The sequence below is a fragment of the Pelecanus crispus genome, chromosome 11, assembly GCF_030463565.1.
Source record: "Pelecanus crispus isolate bPelCri1 chromosome 11, bPelCri1.pri, whole genome shotgun sequence".
Taxonomy (NCBI): Eukaryota; Metazoa; Chordata; class Aves; order Pelecaniformes; family Pelecanidae; genus Pelecanus; species Pelecanus crispus.
This window is the reverse complement of record NC_134653.1, coordinates 14,348,629-14,368,855: the sequence shown is the minus strand read 5'-3', so window position 1 is coordinate 14,368,855 and position 20,227 is coordinate 14,348,629. Positions and strand designations below refer to the sequence as shown.

The 20,227-nt window shown below is 43.8% G+C and overlaps 1 protein-coding gene across 3 annotated transcripts in view; it reads right to left on the bottom strand.

The window, feature by feature from the left end:
• Positions 1-2,920: 2,920 nt before the first annotated feature.
• CARHSP1 (calcium regulated heat stable protein 1) overlaps positions 2,921-20,227 on the bottom strand; it is a 36,800-nt gene continuing 19,493 nt past the window's right edge. For all 3 annotated transcript variants that reach the window (XM_075718719.1, XM_075718720.1, XM_075718717.1), the window contains exons 2-4: positions 20,007-20,199; positions 16,941-17,063; positions 2,921-3,321 (exon numbers count right to left, since the gene is read on the bottom strand). In XM_075718719.1, coding sequence (XP_075574834.1) covers positions 3,159-3,321; positions 16,941-17,063; positions 20,007-20,179 — 459 coding nt within the window. In that variant the 5' untranslated portion in view covers positions 20,180-20,199 and the 3' untranslated portion in view covers positions 2,921-3,158. The remainder of the gene's footprint in view (positions 3,322-16,940; positions 17,064-20,006; positions 20,200-20,227) is intronic.

The following is a 20,227-nucleotide window of genomic DNA, read 5'->3' as shown; positions in this document are numbered from 1 at the left end:
AGTTACCTCCTCAGTACAGTTGTGGTGCCAACACACAGTACAGTTCACAGTACCTACACTTTTTGCAGACTGTTTTTAAATTTAAAAAATAAATTATAAAAATTAAACCAACTTGAGCATAGTAGCAAAATGTATTTCTGTCACTAATTACATTTCTGATTTTCCTGGTAAGATTATAAGGGTAGATGAGATTTTAATACTAAGAAAAATGACCTAAACTATGCTTCTATTAAAATTCAAGTTGGCACATGATAATCAGTGTAACTGTTAATATTACTTTTCTCATCTGGCATTAGGAAAGTAATCTTGTGTATGAACAGTTTAATTTAGTAAAGAAGAATAAAATCTCATTTTATCATGAAAAATTACTATTTCAATTTGTCATTTTGGCAAATAAAATATGTAAAAGCAGACCTGTTGTATGCTTCCTGTCTGTACAAAGAAATTACAGAGTAAAAAAAGGGGAGAATACAATCTTTGTGTACAAACCAAAATCCCCAAAAGGGCTTACAAAAAAGGAGGGGGAGCTGTGATGCCCTCATGCCACAGAACTATCCTGTCTTCTAACACCCTTCTCATGTGCCTACTTCCATAGGGTAATTCAGCCTAATTTTAACAGGAGCAGACTTTGGACCAGAGCCATCTGTAGCACAGGAAGGCTCTTTAAAGATGGCCGTATTTTAAGAGCTGCTGCTTTATGTGTACACGTATGCAATGGATCTGATTATTTGGTTACTTAATGCATGCTTGCTTCCTGTATTTGCAGAAAGTCACCTATGCAAAACATCCTGTGCAGGACAGAACCCAGATTTGTTTTCAGCCTCAAATACAATCATCTGTGTGCACATACCTGCATATGTTCCAATCTTAAGAGCTTGCTAATCAGCCTTGCACAGCCATTGCCAATAGCTAAGGCTTGTATTCTGCCTCTCATGCCAACAGAGGAGAAGCAAACATTCTGTCTCTCAGGGGAGAAAAAACAGAAAGCAAAGCAACCCACAATGCCTAGTCCCTTGCTTCGATCTTACTTTCTCTAGTGCGAGTGCCCCCAAACAGGGCAGGCACAACCCTTCTTGCCTTTGGCAGCTCCTGCTTGGGTCCCATCCCCTGGAGCCTGGCTAAAGCTTTGCTGCAACAATTTTGAACACTTGCTGCTCTTCTGAAATGTTCTGGCCTTCCTGCCCCAAGGTTCAGACGAAATGACCAGGCTGTGCTATCCCTCCCTGTTACCCCCTACTACATGTTAATATAAATAATAGTAACATTAATTATTATATAATGAAAATAAATGTATTCACAGTAGTAGTATATATTATACGCTAACCTATTAAGCAATAGAAAACTTGCTAAATTACTCCCTAATCGCTCTGGTAACACCAGTCAGTTGATATTACAATGCTTTGTAAAAAAATTTTAAATATCATCACACAGGTGTGCATATGCAGGCAGCTGCATTCTCCTCTGTCTTTAATGCTAATCATCTTCAACACCAACTATGCAGAGAGCAGACTGAAGACATACGTTAAAGCATTATAATGGTCGCATTTATTGTAAAGGAAGCAGTGTGTGATATTCCAACAAGCTGGATAGTGTTAAAACCACAACTACTGAGTCTCATGGTTAATAAAAAAAACCAAACAAAACCCCGCTACAGGCTGGTCATTGTCATGCACTATAGCATAACACAGGTACAGCTGAGGTAAAACAAGCCATCACAGCAGCTCCTAACCTCCAGACATCTGTGCTCTCCCCAAGTCAGACCTCAGAACACATCATCTGCTGTGGAAGTCTTAAGACATTTCATGACAGTGAGTGCCTGTTTTTAAAACTGCAAATAGGCAATGGAAGTTAGACTGTTTCACGCAACTAAAAGAAGAGTATCATGCCATCTTTTTTTTTTTTTATTTGCAAAGTCAATAAAAATCCACTGTTAGGAACATAATAGAGAAAATGCTTCATTTGGGGGAAAAAAATGTGAAGGTAACTAGGAACAAAACTAATTTAGTTGCACTACAACTACATGAAATCTTGCAGGCAGAGGAGAGTCAGGGCAAGGGTGACCATATCACATCCTACCAAGCAAGTTTTCCAGGGAAACAGCTGCAGAATCTACTTCACAGAGACAGCTGAGCCTATTAAGTAACTCACACAGTATTTCATACACAGTCATCTGAACAGCACATAACTTAGTTTTCAGAAGTAGAGTTATTCTGCCTGCCCAGTGAAATGCCATGGCAGACATTCAGCTATAAGCAATCAAGAAGGTAATCTTCAGCTTTGTCTAAATTCAGACACAGTCAGAGGCTATGAAGTATCCACTACTCTACAGCTTTCTACCACTTGCTTTGAAGCAAGCTTTCAAAATTTTGGTGCGGGGCTTTGTTTGTTTGTTTTTTTTAAATACTGGCCTATAAAATCTGTTACTAATCAACCATCAAGGCACCTAAGTAAACAGTCCAGGCTTCACAACCGCAATATTCCACATCTATGCAGACCTGCCGTTTGCAAACCATGCACCTGAAGGGCACCCAGCCGTGGCCATTGGAGCATAAGCACCAGATGGAGATTTTCCACCCCGTGGCAGCTGCTCCGTTTGTGGACTTCCTTCCATGAGGAAAACAAATCGCAGCGATGAACACCCCTCTCTCCGTCTCAAGCCATGGCATTCAGGCACTGTTATCAGCAATAAGCGTACTCCCACTCTTACAGAAGGGCAGCTCAAGGGAACACAGTGCTCGCCCACCTTCAGGGCCTCGGAGCTGTGCCTCTGCTATGGCCGTCTGCGCTAGAAGAGCTCTCCATCAAACCTCTCCCTGATTCCCCTGGACATTTACCGGAATCAGTTCACAAGATAAAAGAAAAACCAAACCTCCCCACCCCACCCCCCCCCCGCCCCAAGCACACAAGCTGGGTCTCTTTAAAATGTTTTTTGTAAACACATTGTGATAAATTTTTTTCACTAGCATCTGAATTGCCTTTTTTTTTTTTTTTTTTTTTGAGGCCAGCTGTAGAAATGGTAATTTTGGCCTACTTCTGCTTTACTAACAATGCAGTATTTCCTCCCGCACAATACATAGAATACTCTTAGGACAGGTCCCCTGCAGCCAGTTGGTGAGCAGTGACCATGCAGGCAGCAGCCGCACTCCCTCCGGGACACCTCAGGAGCTGACGACGTGCCCCGACCAGGTCTCGTGCTTGGTTCCAGGAGCTAGATGGGTGATCACCACCTCCACTGCCTGAAGCTTCTCGTTCTTCGGCGGGATGGTGCACATCTTGTAGGTGACCTCGTCGCCTGCCACAGGAACATACTCGCCTTCGATACTGTGGAGGGGAAGCTTTAGTTAATCATAAATCACATAAACACTCTTACTCTTTTGCAGCTTATTTAAATTTTTATCATAATGATTATCTCAGGTGCTCGAGATACTTCAGTTTGTTTCATAGAGCCCACCATCCAGCATCCTCAAAAGCTTGATGTCGATTTTGGTTGTCTTGCAGCAAAACCCTATGAAAACACTGTAAACACCACCACCACCCTGAAGAAAAAAAAACAAACAAAAGCAAACACAGAAATACCCACACCCTAATATGCCTTAAAAAACAATCAGCTGAGTGCGGCCGTAGACACCATCGCTGTGAACCATGCAGCCACCTCGCACGCGCTGGCAGCACTAGAGGGCAGGGCTGACGCTGTTTGGCACTTCATCTGGGGTGTTGGTTTTTTAAACTATAGGAAGTTGATCTTTTTTTTTCCCCCTCCTCTCATGCTTCTGAAGCTTCCCACACACACACACTTTTTTTTTTTTTTTTAAAAAAAAGAAGGATTGCACCATGTCAGTCCTTCATTTTACCTTTAAGTTACTCCACCATAACCTAGTTCTGTTTACATACCTGAGGTATGTAAAAAAAGAGCCCGAGTAAGACACAGTGTGGAATACTTCTAAATTACTTGCTGTGAAAAAAACCAGTTCTGTGACCCCGACACGTTACACTGCAGAAACTCTCCTCCAGCATCCAGCACTTAGGAAGATTTCCAAGAGTCACTCGCTCCTACCTAGCCTCTACCAGCATGATGGAGTGGGAAGCTGGAGGACTCGCACTGTGCATTTGTTACTGCATGCAAGTCCTGACCTGGAAACAGTGGGAAATGGCAAAAGGCTGGTCAACTTCTGTCCAGAACTACATACTGATGAGAGAGAACTGCAAAATTCCTTGCTTCTACCACTGTGTTCAAGATGAGAACTTTTTAATAAAAAAATCCCAGCATGCACCCATGAAGACAGCCAGATATGCCTTCCAACCTGCATTGCCATAATTCTCTGACAGTAGAAAGGATGCTACTTCAGCTTTCTTTAAATATACCTACAAGATCCCATGCTAAGGTTCCCCTTCTCTGACAACCTAGGCTCTAGATTTCTCATAGTTTGAGGGCTTTTACAGTGTTTCTCAGCAGCATTTGTATTTGTAAACTGATAAACACCATTGAGTTTGTTATTTGCCTTCACTGAGAGCACACTGGGAGCATACTCATAGCACCCAGGAATTTTATCCCACAAATGTTTCTGTTATTGCAGGGACCTAAGATTAGCAGTGCCCTTTGTATCCACTCTCATCTTGTGACCCACTGTTGTTATTGGCTTTTCTATTGCAGGGAAGACTGGCAGGACTGATAGGAGGTAAATATACTGTCACTTACTGCCAGTCAACTTCACATCAGATTTTGCCTCTCCCCGCAGTTCTGCAAAACTGCTTCAGCTTCATCTCCTGCACTGCTCTCCCCCACCCTTCCCCCTTTAAGGGCTGCCTCAGCTTCTGCTCCCCTCTGACTTGTGCATCGCTGGTGTATCAGGCGGGATGTGGCTGAGCAGAAGCAGCCTGTACTCAGGGACGAGACGGGGTAAGCAGGTACGTAGAGGCGAAGCTAAAACTGACCAATAAATTATAACTTCTCCCATGGGAAAGTCAGAAAAAAAGTCATTGTTTGCTAACTGGTTGTATCAACATGATATTGAAAATGCTCCTGTATCTAAATAGGGATCTAAAACCTGCTACGAGGAGTTAAAGGCATTCCCAAAGCCTGTGGCTTGAAACACATGTCCTTCAGACTTTATTTCCCTGGGCTAAACCCCTACTCCAGAGCTGCCTGTGACTGCGAGAATCAGATCCAAGAGGGCATGTCCTAAGCTGAACTCATCAGAGCAGTGCCTGGGAAAATGGCAGTAAATTGAAGGCAGAAAAAATATTTACAGAAAAGTCAAGACAAAGCCACCTTCACCAGACCTGACAGCCCGTTCCTCCCCACTCAGGCTGATCCGACTGACCTTTATTTACTTCCAAAGTCTCCAAGCCAAGCTGTCAGCCCAGCCCTGTATCACACCGGACAGACTATGCGGAAGCTCCCACATCCAGACTCTTGCTGTGGCTGTCCTCTTCAGTTATTGCCTTCATTTATACCCCACCTCCCCCGTTTCTAACGGGTTTAAGATTTCTTCAGGTGTGAAGGCATTGTACACCCAATGCTGACTGTCCTTTCAGGAGCAGAGATTAGTTTACCTTTTTTACTGCCAAAGGAAGTTGCCACCAAATTCTCTGCAGCTTACCCTGACTTTGAAACAAAGGATTTCAAGTAAGGATGAGAAGATGCTGCTTGTACTGTCTCAGAGCCTAACAAGTGGACACAAAGCCCCAAGAAGAGACACGAGAGGGTCAAACCATGAGTGAAAATAGGAACGCCACGTAAAAAAATTACATCATCTTTCCCACTTGAGTCTCTTGAATGATCCCTTGTTGCCAAAAACATTGTTGCTATTGAGCTAAAACCACATTGCCATGAGCAGCACCTCACAATACAACCCATGCAGGATGTCAGTCCCACCTGAGGAAGGTAGCATCTTTCAGGGAAGGCAACACAGCACAGATATTTTATCTGCACAAAGGAACACAAACCTAGCAAAACACAGTAAGCAGAAACATTTCCCAGCTCAGATGCAATGAACGTAGACAATACAAGCCAAAGCAGGAAGTCTACACTGACTCAAGTACAGCTGAGCCACTGCAACAGGTCATAATGAAACATGTTTCTGCATGCGGCCTCAAGCACTGGGACCAGCTGCGGACAGTGTTTCAGGGAGCATAGGCAGAGCAGTTACATGGGGCTGGAACTAAAGCAGCATCTCCTCTTGACATTACAGCCGCAGAGTCCACAGCCCCAGGTATTGCCTTTGATTCCTGCACAGAGGATGAACACGCACAGTGAGCGGCGAGCTCAGAGTCACCACTTTGCAGGCATCAAATGAAACGGATGCCCTGCCCAGGAAGGGATCTCATGTTTGGCTGAAAGATTTTTTTTTTTAAATCAACAGGAACCTTACATGTTCTTTAAAAGCTCCTGTAAAACAGGATGAGATGCAGTCAGCGAAATAAACATTTGAAATCTGCAAAAGATATCAGTAGGTGTGGTTAATGTAGAAGGCAAGTGGATTCACACCATCTCCTGAAGAACCAAAGACATGCCAATACACAAAGGCAGTGTCTTAAGCTCATGAAAAACAGAGGTAAATTAGTTATCACTTGAATCTTCAAATTCAAGTGAAGAAGTAGTACAGCTTGAGTGCTAAAAAAGATGGGGGTTTTGTTGGGGTGAGTTTGGTTCAAAATTGAAATATGAATATATACCAGGATGGGTTCCGGTAAGAAAGGGGTTGTAGGTGTAGTGGTAACCAAAGTGGTCCTGTTTTTTCAAGAAATTAAGAACAAGTGAATCAGTACACACACAGAAGCAGTATGCCTAACGTACGACAGGCTGAAGTCAGGGAGAGGAGAAGCAAAGGGACTGACCCAGGCTGGAGGACACATTCAGCTATCGCTGAGAGCCAGCGCATCCCTCAGCACTCATTAGATGACTGGTAGGAGTACTGTCTATAGCCCCTGGCCTGCACAGGAAAGAGAAAAAAAAAAAAAAAAAAGACCACCCACAAAAAAAACCCCATTTGCTGACCCAAATTTCTTACACTTGAATTATGAGGTTAATTACTCCTGTTCCTTCTTCTAAACAGATCACATTAGCCCCAAAATCTGCACAGCCCTAAGCATTACACAGAAAGGTACACTTTTCTCCACTAGAAAGCACTTCTTACAGCACTGAGCACTATGCTGACAGCATCAGATCCTTTCTTGGTTTCTTTCCTTATCCAAACTGACACTACAAGGGACGGAAGCTTGTGATAAAACCTCATTCAACCCCAGCATGGCTTCTTCTTATCCCCTAGTTTGTCTTGTTTCTTTTCTTGCTCGTTGAGGTGACCTCACCTCATCAAGACCAGGCCTGTCCTTTGCACAGCTGTCTAAAAAGGTTGTGGCCAAACAGGTCAAATTTCATTTTCTGCTTTTGGCCTTTAAACTTTTCTCCCACAGATCAGATATTCTTTTCTTTCTTTCCTGCAGCTTTCTGATTACCAGTTACTCTTGGTGCCTACCAAATATGAGATGATTAACTCATTGCCCCCAGTGTACCTAAAAAGCGAGAGGACAAAGGTCTTAAGTTTGCAGCCCGAGTAAACCTGTTTGTGAACAGTGTTGCCAGCACAGTGTTTGTGCGCCAAATGCTGCTTCTGGGATAGATGCAGACTTACTCCAGCATTGTTATCCCTGCGTGATGCTTAGAAGCAGCAACAAACAACATCCAGATTGCGCAGTACCTCTGGTGGTGTCAAGAAAGAACAATATAATGGCACCTGAAAGGTGATGAGATGGTATGGTACAGGAGGCATTGCCCTACACAAAGCTGCGGGAAGATCCTCCATCAGGAAGCAATTGCCCTAAGTGCTGGGAGGGAAATTAACTGGAAAAGATCAGAGAAAGTAAACAAAGATCTTGGAACAGATTCAGCCTACAACAGCCACTCTATATACAATATAAGTTACCTGGATAATTTGGTAGAGGAAGTTGAACATGGACTTTTTTCATGCTATATATTGATTACCTATTTTTAGATCTGTATTTTTTCCTTTTACCCTAACTATATATTAAATCTTGATCTAGAGAAAGGTGGAGATCTTCACCGCTATTTAAGAGATTGGTATGCATGTTCTATTCAAAATTATATGTATCTATGTATCCAGGATCTTTAGGACACTTCAACAAATAGGAAATGCTTTCCTGATGTTAGTGTCAGAGTGAGACACAACAGAGTGAGTTTTAGATTATCCAGCAACTCCCATTTCTCAGCTCAGCGCCAGTCTGATACAGTGGAGCATTTTATCCTGCACTATTTTTAGGGAACTGGGAGGTTATTAGGAAATTACCTAAATTAGGAATGTTCTAGTTCTTCCTTCTCACAGCTGCTATTCATATTCCAGGGCTCTGGTTAAACCTCTTGGGAAAAAGACTAAGTCACATGGAAACATTTTTGAACAAGAGTTTTCAGTGAATTCAAAGCCTTGCTAGTCAACAAGCTGCAGCCACTTCCCATGGATCAATGGGTTGTATTACCTTGTGGGCTTCTTAAAGCTCATTTAACACCTCAACATACCTTCCAGGAAACCCATATTTTTGTTAAACCACAGGACATAACAGAGTAATGAACTATTATGAGTTACTAATCCTGAATGCCCTCACATGCAGTCCCAGATTAAGCTGACAGCTCTGGTATTCAAAGCCAGCAACCTTATCAAGCTGGCTGGCAGGCAAAGCAGAAGCAGGGCTTCCTCTCACCCACCAGTCACACGCATAACTGGGACAGACAAGTGAGAGAGGTCCAAACACTGAAGAATCCCAGCTGTTCGTATCCGAGGTCTCTGCTATGGGATTGCCCTGGTCTCTGTGCCAGAGAGGTCTTTCCAGGAGCTGTCTTGTCTAGGACAGAAGCTGCACCTCTCTCCCAGTACAGCAGATCCATCATCCTCTTGCCCAGTTCTCTACTGAGATCTCTAGTCGTGGTTTTTGAATCCACATTCAGGGATAGTTATGGCTCTATAACTACTTTTAGCAGCTAGTTCAACACCAGGCAGCAGACCACACACCACAAGGAAGAAACTGGTGATCACAAGAGGCAGAGCTTTCCAAGGATGTCTACACGGACTCAGTCAGAGGTACAGAAGATGCCTGTTCCTGCAAGCATCCAGCTTGGATCCTGTCACAATAATACCTACTGTTTGCATCTGGAAACCAAAGCCCAGGGCAGTTATGTTCTGTGCTCACTAACCACAAAACACCTCCATCCTTGGGTGGCCACAGTCATCTTCAATGCCCACTGCCTGGCTTACAGGTAGAGTGTAAGTCTTGGCTTTGACCTATCACAGTTTATATCATTTAAGTGGAGATTCTGGGCAGGTTTTGCTACAATCATGACCAAAGCAAACGCTCTCCTGCATGCACCAGTGCAACATGTGAGGTTTCTGAGCCAACCTGGGGGGTGTAGGGAACCCTTAGGAAAAGGCTATCCATGTTCTATTTGTTTCCAAACCCCTCTCAAGTAAGACCTGGTATTCTGCTGCTTCTCCTCCCCAACCCAGATAATCTACTTATTTCAGACACTTCAACAGATGCAGCAAGGCACCAGAAAGGGAGCAGTCAGGAAGGAACTATGCAGCCCAAAGCAGGTAAGTCATCAAGTGCTTTAAGTATTTTGAAGGAAATCGGAAAGCTCAGATTTGGCTTCCCAGCAGCCCCAGAGTAGTCCAGCTGCAGCCAGCAGAAACTGTTTTGCTGCTAGTTCACAGAAAAAGCAGAGAGGCCGGAAAGATTCGTTCTCTCAGCTCAGCTCTCTGTTTATAATTACCAGTTAATTTCCAACCCATATTGTTACACTCTACCAGAAGAGCAGCATCAAGAAGAGCCAGAAGAAGAGATGTGGCATTAATGCTTTGCATTAAATATAGTCATCTGGCAGAAAATCAGAGGAAAGAAAGGAGTGTGAAAAGATGATCTCTCCATGGACACGAGAAGCTCAAAGTCAGCTCCTCAGTGCAGCAGGAGAGCAGCAGGGACACAGCTGGGCTCCTCCCTGCAGGAAGATGCGGCTGATAGTACATCTCCAGCATAGCCAGAAACTGAGATACAACAGCAGAATGGGACCTTATCCCCACCTGGGAGCCCGCTGAGAGACCACTTCTGTTCAGTACTCCTGAGTTACAGGCACTATAAGCGTAGTCTCCTGAGATCACAACACAATGCACAAGCAAAGCACAGCAAACTCAGGATCTCTCCAGGGACCCAAGAGTGCTGCATGTCAACATCTCAGGGGAAGTACAGCATCAGTTCTCCAAAGCCATCATTAAGCATGGGGTCAGAAATCCAGCCTGAAGGACAGCCTGAAGGCCTCTCTGCAATGCAGCATTTTCCCCTTCAGAGCCAAGTACTAGCAAACTACAGAAAACCCGCAAGCACTGCACATGTTTTTTCTGTTCCATTAAATCAGCTGCTTTTGCAAAACAAAATCTTTAAAAAAAACCCCAAGAGTGTGGTCATTCATTTGTCACTGCTTTCTGGTGAGCTACCTCCTTGCCGTGCCCTTGCAGCTACACAGGCTTCAGGCCAAATCCCAGTCAAATGCCAAAGCCCAGAGTAAATGAGGATCCATCATGTGCCCACTCCCAAGCGCACCGGGAAAGCAGAAGAGCGGGATTCTTGCGCAGTGCTCTAAAGCACATCATCTGATCTGCTGCTACGGGCACCCACACCCCACCTCACCCCTTCGCCCATGCCCTCGGGACCCCCCTTTGGAAGGCGAGCTGATATCAACCCGTCTGTGCAGGCAGCCACCCCCAGCACAAGGCAGGGGACCTCAACAGCCAGCACTGCAGGGATTCCCCGTCTGCTCTCTGGAAACACGCCACGTCTACAGGAAGAGCAGCAAGAGTGTGAAACTGAAGCCACCAGAGCCGTTACATTTCAGTAACAACCAAACTAGCTGGTATTTGTGAGAGCAGACTTACTCCCGCTATGAAACAACAGCGGAGGAGGTTAGGGTATCAAGGAGGATACAGTTCTCAGCACTGATGCTACAATAACACCGTCAATTTGGTGACAGTGGATCATGATACAGGCAGGTGGAAATGAAAGCATTAACAGTATATGTCACTTTTAAAAGCCCTTAATTACATTTTTAATAAATTTTCACTTCAGGCAAATTAATTTGCCTTTGCTTTCAGCTTTCCAGAGATGTTACCTGGAATTACTATCTCAGCAACTCCTCCATACCCATGCTTGCCAGCTAGGATTTTACACTCGCTACTAGCAAGCATGTTTTGTTTTCTGTTCTGGAGAAGGGCGAAGTATTAAACAGAGAAAACCAAAATCTCACCATATTTAATGAGCCATAACATTTTTGTAGTAGAATTGTTTACATCAACTTGAGAAGTGTTTCCAATAAACACAAAGAAGCAGGACCCGCTGGGCATGCAATGCAGAAAGCAGCAGCGAGCCTGCGGCTGCCGCCTTTGGCCGGGTGACGGGTGCGACGGCTTTCCCGCTGCACCAGGCCACGTGTCTGCAGGCAGGAGCGGCCGCGCAGGTCAGCGTGCCTGAGCTGGGTCTGATCTGTCCATCTCCAATGCCAAGGGCATTGCAGCTGTGGTAGAGGGTTTCGGCCGCAGGTGCTTTACCGGCAGACCAAGCCAATAAGGTGCCATGAGCGCTGCCCGGAAGCTGCCACCACCTGCAGTGGCTATCAGAGCTGCTACCATGCCTCTACCTGCCACACGAGGACAGCTCAAAAGGAAATGCTACCACCTGCCAGTGTCAGCATTTCCAGGGAACTCCAGGCTGCTGTGGTTAATTGTACAGTTTTGTACATTTGTACCTAATCAGTTAAAAAGGAGAACTAGTTCCACACAGGTGTTATCAAAACCCAAACCAAATCTTCTCTGCATTCTTCAGAGCCACTCGTTAAAACAGACAAAGCCACACAGACAAAACACACCTTTAAAACCTGTATTTCAAACTGGCATTTCTTATACTGTTTATCTACCCACACCTGACAAGTCCAGCTTCACCGTAACACAGCTTTGCTGCAAGTTCCACTCATAAAACATGTCCGCATGCCCTCATTCACCTTAAATTCCAGTATCTGTGCAAGAGTTTAAAATTTTGCAGATGCTAAGTGAAGAAGCTTTTGAATGCCACATATATTTGACCTTATTTTTAGGCTAATGCACGCTTACGGAAATGGAAACGCCGTGCTAAGCGTTGTTATCTTACAAAAGGAATGGAAAGCTATGGGAAACAGACATTCCATTTTACAGAAGACATTTTCATTGAAATGTAACCTTACAGCTCCCCACAGCTTAGGGAAGAAATAACTTTAATTCCTCAAATTAAATTTTTATGTTTAAGATCATATTAATCCACAAGATAGGCAGCTGGTCCCAATACTCAAAACCTTCACTAATCATCACAACTTAGTGATGAACACAGAGGAACAGTCTATCCTGCTGAATCCAAACTGGCGTACCATTTTATCCATGTTCCTGAAATCCTAGCTTTCAGGCAGAACTGATTCAAGAGGAACAATCCTCTTTCATTTCACAAGTAGATGCCTATGCCACACTGAGACAGTGAACAGATTGATGCCTCTCTCACATTAACTGAGTAAAATAGGTAGAAAAGAATCGCGTAATAAACACAAGCAGTATCTCAAAATTCAAACCACACAAAGCAGAGTCATTGGAGTTCCCTGAGCCACAGTGATGGTTACAGAATGCTGCTGCAATAAGCAATTCCCATTAATAAAGAGCAATGTTTCTAATTCACTGTGAAATAAACTGAAATGAAAGGCAGTATTAATTCATCTTTCCAGTGCTGCCTTGCATCAGAATTAAGACAGCGATACCATCACCCTCTAGCACTAAAAGCTGTTTCTAACAATTCAAATACACTCCGAGTAATTAAAGAACAAGATGTGCTGAAACCTTCAGTACTTCAATAATAGCACTTTTTACTAACAGGTTGAGGCAGAAACATCAGCTATTTTTGAATTTAAGTTCTGAGACAGTACCTACATAAGAAACATTTAAAACAGTGGCCCAGTCCTGGTTCAATAGGAAAAAAAATCCTGTTGGCTTCAAAAGAGCAGAATTGAGCCTAGGACAGTTGCACAAAGCACATCCTTCAGTCCTACAAAATCCATCAAGCTTACCTTGCTAAAATTTTTCTGTAAGAGCAAGGAAAACAGTCTTTGTTTTATAAATAAATGATATATCATAAATGATAAGCTTAAAGAGGAAAAGCATCATTTACCTGCTGTGGAGATGGAAGGAGGAGTGAAGGGCCATATTGAAAGCAAGGGAGATATCAGTTAAATATCATAGAATCATTTAGGTTGGAAAAGCCCTTTAAGATCATCCAGTCCAACCATTAACCTACACTACCAAGTCTACTCTAAACCAATCAAGGGTAGACTAGACTAAACCATGTCCCAGAGTGCCACATCTACCCATTTTTTGAACACTTCCAGGGATGGTGACTCCACCACCTCTCTGGGCAGCCTGTTCCAATTCTTGACCACCCTTTCCATAAAGAAATTTTTCCTAATTTCCAACCTAAACCTCCCCTGGTGCAGCTTGAGCCCATTTCCTCTCGTCCTATCGCTAACTACCTGGGAGAAGAGCCCAACACCCACCTCACTACACCCTCCTTTCAGGTAGTTGTAGGGAGCGATAAGGTCTCCCCTCAGCCTCCTCTTCTCCAGGCTAAACCACCCCAGTTCCCTCAGCCGCTCCTCATGAGACCTGTGCTCCAGACCCTTCACCAGCCTTGTTGCCCTTCTCTGGACACGCTCCAGCACCTCAATGTCTTTCTTGTACTGAGGGGCCCAAAACTGGACACAGTATTCCAGGTGTGGCCTCACCAGTGCCAAGTACAGGGGGACAATCACCTCCCTGCTCCTGCTGGCCACACTATTCCTGATACAAGCCAGGATGCTGTTGGCCTTCTTGGCCACCTGGGCACACTGCTGGCTCATGTTCAGCTGGCTGTCAACCAACACCCCCAGGTCCTTTTCGGCCAGGCAGCTTTCCAGCCACTCTTCCCCAAGCCTGTAGGGTTGCATGGGATTGTTGTGACCAAAGTGCAGGACCCAGCACAGAAACAATGAGGAGACAGGTCTGTTAATTACAGGAAGAGATCGCCCAGGGAGGCAGCGGATCCCAAGCACTCGAGTTGTTAAGAGTGCATCGAGTAAAGCATCTGCCAGAAAGGCACAGGAGCCTTCCAGCAGCGGGGCGTCTAGAGGAGGTCCCCTCCAATCTTCTCATTTACAGTAAACTTAAGAGAGCTGCCCTACTGGAGAAAGACTGCAGCATACTGCAGCATACTGCAGCATTGCATAGGGAGACAGCTCCCCACCTGCACGAGTATTAGATTGAAATGAAGTAACTAAAAATGAAGAGAAGCAGCCTGGTCCAGCAGGTAGGGCACTAAGTTGAGACCTGCGAAGCTGGAGCTCAGGCTGGAGGCTGCACGTGAGCGGGCCAGAGCCCGTCACCCCCTGCCCATGCAGTGGCTCTCCCCCTCTCATCCTTTATGTGCTCCAGCTTTCCCGTGCAGGGCGGTCTGAGGGCACAGCTGGGTGAGGGTGAGAGCAAGCGGAGAACTAGACACATATCGGCAAAATAAACATGCTGAAAATACATCAAGAAGTGTGGTTGCCCCTGAACTTTTACAACCTTGGTGACTTGTTCAATAGTGTTTTTAGGATAGATCGAGTGGGTGGAAGAAAGGGGAGGGTGGCACGCCACATTGAGGGCACAATTACTCAAATATAGCTTCTTGATGGCTCACAGTCAAAGCATTTTGAAAGCATAGGGGATCAATAGGCCAACTGGCACAGCCTACGAGAGGGGACTTGTGTGAGAGGGGGCCTCTCACGCAGACCACCAAAATCACAGCAGACAAAAAATGTTTTTCATAATGTCGTAAAGGACTTCAGTATAGGAGACACAGGAGTCTTAAACAGCAAAACAGGAAAACATCACTGGAGTTTCTAAGAATTATAGCTGATTGGAGGGGGATTGAGGGTAGGAGCAGTTAAGTGTACGCAGGATCAAGTACTGGGGTTTGGGCCCAGAGAGAAAGATGTGTTGGGCCATAGGATAGGAATTGGGGAACACCCGAGAGATTAGTTCACATTTTGTATAGACAAACAAAGGGCAGCCCCAATCAAAAAGTTATCTCTAGGGTCTTAAAAGTGTTAATTTCACATAACTGAAGAAAATTTTACAGAACTAATTGGAAAAGAAAATGTAGAGGAAAAAAACAGGACTGAAAATAGGCAGTTCTTTAAAAAGAATTCATTAGAGGGCTGAGAATTCATGTTTCTGTGAGAGGGCTGTTTTAACTAAACCCTTGCTGATGAGTAACTGTATAGGTCAGACTAGATGTTCACAGTAAGTTTTTTAAATTGTGGTATAAGAAATGGTATTTTTTAATTACTCAGAAAATAAGGAGAAATTATGCATTTGTATTAGACAAAAGAAAAAGAAGATATTAAATAACATTTCCTTGGGTTGAACACATAAGTCAGACCACTCAGCCCATTTGCACCCATGAGTCCTAAAAAGCTTTGGCTTGCCAAGACCCATCATGCAGTAACATTTCACAAAACTGGAAGAAGGCCAACGTGCTGCTTCTCCAAGGACATGTGCTACAAACAAGCAGGAAAGATAGCTGGGGCAACATGAGTAACTCTGGTAAGGCTTTTGTTGACTTATCACTGGATAACCACTCCAAACAACAAATAAGGATTATACAGCTTCAACACCGTAGACAATATGTAGACTAAAAACTGGTGACAGATCTAAAAGAGGTCATTGGAGAATAAACATTGAGCAATCTTAATATACACCCTCAGAGACCAGTTTCACCCCCCATGCTGGTCAACATCTCAATCTAGAAACAAATACAAAATTGTCTATTAAACTTTGCAGATTAGCCAAGGAATAAATAACAAAGCAGTAGCAGTGCAGTCGCAGAGCGTGATCTAGGTCCCTTGACAGGCAGGGCCTATTCAAGTAAGATGTGCTGCAGTGCAACCAAATATGAAGTCATACGTCTAGGAACAAGGAATGCAAACACTGCCGTCGAGGATGCCACACTGTATCTGGGACTGCACCAAACTCTGACACTGCAAAGGATGCTGAGGTCAGAGCAGATAAGCAACTCGGCAAAAGACTAGGGATGAGAGGGCTAATGCGATTATGGGGCGTACAGAAAGAGAAACAGAGCAGGACTCTGGAGGAGATTTTATCTCCGTATATTAAAAGTATATGTACAGTGTATTGTTTTAAAATTATATTTAAATTTTACAGCACATTTAGAAAAGATACTGGAAAGACTGTTTTAGACTGGAGAAAAAGGTATCTTTGAGGGACTTGAAAAGCTTTATCTGTTTAGTTTATCAAAAGGTAGATTCAGAGGTGATGGTTCTCAGTGTGTTCAAGGCAAAAAAGTGGAGGTACTAATGAACCCTTTACCAGAGAAAGCTTTAGCTATAAACCGCTCAAAACTGAAGCTAGATAAACTCAAGGAAGTAATAAAGTATGACTTTTCTTAACAGTAAAGGTAATTAACCTTTAGTTTAATAACGGTACAAGCAGTGCAAAGTAAAAGTAGTGAATTTTCAGTGTTCTAAATCTTTAAATTAAAACTGGATACTGCATAGATGATTTGCTTCAGGTAAATGCAAGTTTCTGGGTCTGGGTAAGCTGCACAGCTTATTCTAAGAGATTGGCCAGGATCATCTTCTAGTTTCTAACTCTATGGATTTATAGTAATACAGGAAGAGAACAGCATAATTTATTGCTGCCAGTAACATCTGCGTAACTCCACTTTGCTGAGATAAGGGTGACAGATGATAAACCGTTCCTGTATCTGAAACATCAAGAGCATTCAGTAATTAAGGCAAACCAAAGCTCCAGCCTTCCCTGGCCACCCAGACAACTTACTCGGAGATATGTACGAAGATGTCGGGCCCTCCATCTGCAGGGGTAATGAAGCCATGGCCTTTGGAGCGACAGAAGCATTTACAGACGCCTTTGTAGATGGGACCCTCTGATGCTCTCACAGTTCTGCAAAAGAAAGCACAAGAAGAGCGTTCATTGCTGAGCACAGATGCAACAGCTTCCAGGTGTGTCAGCCAGAGCACACTAAGCAAATGGGCACAACGGTCCAAATATTCACTGCCAGTGAGGTTTCATTAAGCAATGGCTTAATACTCAGTTTCATATACTGCACGTGTTTTGCCTGTAGCCTTTTTAAGGGAGATACCTTTATGATGTTTGCTAGCATTATAATCCATTAGTTGCCATCTTGAATCCATCTGCTGTATCACCCTGCCAAATTTTCTTTTAGACACTATACTAAATGTAAGCATCTTCTACCTTTCGTGAGTTCAGGAGTACTAACGTGCACCTAGGTGTTGTATGCACTTTCACAAATTTAACAGTAAGTGTGTGCATGTAGTATCGAGAGAGAGAATGCAGGGCATAAAGACATGTATAAATGTGTACACATGTACGTATATAAACATACACACACCCCTTCTGCATGCACGTCTCTCATCATCCTGCCAGACCAGTGAAGTCAACATTTCACCTCTGACTCCAGCAGGCTACGAAGCCTAACTGATACGCGTAACATCAAGACTCAAGACTGATCTCCTCCTCCACTGTCATGGGACATGTATTTTCAAACGAGACAGATTTGAAGACAAACCTTTAGGATGCCTTACTGCCATCAAGAAAAACCACTTGTGTTAACTATGACCCATCCTGAAAACTGCGTGATTAAATCCTTTTTTTCTGTCAAATAATGTGACTTGAATCTCCAGGCACCCAGACTCACTCAAATACTTTCATTAATGAAGCCAACTGTTTTAGACATCTTAATAGGGTTTACACAGGTGTGTTACTAGATCAGGACCTTCTCATTCCATGACTACTCAGTAGGTTGCTTCCATGTTAGAGGAGGATTTTGGTGCAATTCTTCAAACTCATTAAATGATTTTGTTGCCATTTGATTACATGCCTCATGGCAATTTTGACATCACTTTCCCAAATGTTTAAAGTTTATAGAAGTCTAAATAAAATCACTAAAAAATGTGGTAACAGCTCTGCTCCTTAAGTCAAACAAGCACTAAAGAAATACAGTTAAGAGTGTTAAAGAAAGAAGAAATCTTCATTAAATCACTTCATTTCCAGCTCTATAAAGCTGTCGACGCACCTGATCCCACAAGTCCTTGTTACACAGAAAAGCACTCACTGCCCTAAATAAACCATTAAATTTCAACTGCATCTTTCAAGGAGATAAAGCACTGTGGGGGATAAGGCCCCACGCTTGCAATGAAGCAAAATTAAATAAACCCACTGAATAATAAGCCACTGCCTGTCACATTCATCTTTTCCGTACAACTACGGAGCCAGAGCTCACCTAGAGATCCTCTTGTTTAAAGAGGACCCTAAAAAAAATAATAAAAATTTAAAGCTATTTTGATTTTCAGGGCAAACAGATACAGCAAGACTCCTACACTAATTAACGATTAAAGAACTGTGGAAGCCAAATAACAAATTCTTTAGCTTTTTAAGGACCAGACTAGGATTAACAGCTGAGAAGAATTACAAAGAGTTCATTGTTAACACAGCACTGGGGCAAGCTAGCTTGGAATTGCTTTTCAAGGGCAATCCCAATTATCAAGTCAATTATGTTCCTTTTAGCGATCTACTTCCATTACAAAACTTAGGGCATTTGAAGGCTTATGGAACTGACAACATATAAATTTTTCTTCTGCTGCTGCTGTTCTTCTTTCCCTCATTTTGAATACAGAAGTAATAATACAAAGCATCACTGAGATTGTTGCTATTTAAATCTGCATGGCTAACTATTGAAGAAAAGAGCTGGGTAACACTGCAAGAAGCAAAAAGGAAAAAGCATGCTAACTAGATCAAGCAGCACAAAATAGGCTATCTGCTGGTTTGAGATCTTACTTCCACAGTGTTTCACTCGGCGTTGCCAGACCTCCCTTACATAGAAGTAATTGCAAGGCTGTGGCAGAAGCGCAATGGATTGACCACAGCTTCACATTAACAAAGAAGCCCACATTGCCTTCTGCAGGTTAGCACCTCACTGGGAGGCCCATCACAGGCACTGGGAATTTTTTGCAGGGGCCAAACCTCACAACATCATCCTCTGCTGCTGCGCTGCAGAGGAGTGCCCTTTGGGTGGGGGCTCCCAGGGGCCTGAGCGGCACCACAGGGCCACGGGAAAGCTCAGGGAAAGCCAGCTCTGCTGTAGGATCGCTACCTCAAATAACTACAAATAGCAACAAACCTCATCTTATTTTATGGAAAACTTCATTAAATCTTAGAGACTCAGAGACATCAGGGTTCATACCTTGAAAACCAACATATTCTTTTACAGGTCTATTTGAGCTGTCTCAAGATGGAGATATGAAAGCTGAACAGGAAAAGGAAACAAGCCCTCTGAAAAATGACAGGGTCCTGGACCATCCCTAAAATGTAACCTGGCTGATGGTAGCACAGGTGTCAGGACTGAAAGAACTAAAACCTCCAGTGAGGTCTGGTCCAGTGCTTCAAGGAGCGGTGAGAAGAGAGGTTGTGCCAAAGGAGCAGGTGGAGCTGATGAACAAACACCAACAGGAACTGGTCCCAAGAGCCACAACCCCGTATCTGAAGTGAAGTAAAGCTTCAGACAAGAAACTCTGTTTTGAAAAATCTCAGTGTATTTTCCCCTCCCTGTAAAACTCTGGTCTTAAAGAGTGGAAAAGACTTTGAACATCCTTTATGCAAACAGAGCATTGAAAAACTACAGGCAATTTGGACTAAAAGTCTAGTGGCATCAGAATTTATTGGAGAAGAGATAACAGTAAAATACCAAAGCACCTTCCAGATACAACTGTCCCCCCCAACTCCCTTCACCTTGGCAGAGCACCGATCATTCTGCCCAAAGGCAACCGCTTGGTTGCATCTATGAAATGCAGGTTCCCCAGTACTCACGCTGAAAACGTCCTGGTCCGTCGGGTGGGCAGTGGACTGGGGATGAGGTACCCTCTCATGGGTGATGGGGAGCGATCTCTTGCCCTGCGGTTTTCAGGCAGATGGAGAGAGCTGGGTGAGGGTGGAGAGGTGGGGGACTGCTGCAAGGCAGATGAAGTGGGCTCAGAAGACATTCCTGATGACTGAGAGAAACCTAGAGAGAGGAAGAAATCTAACTTAGC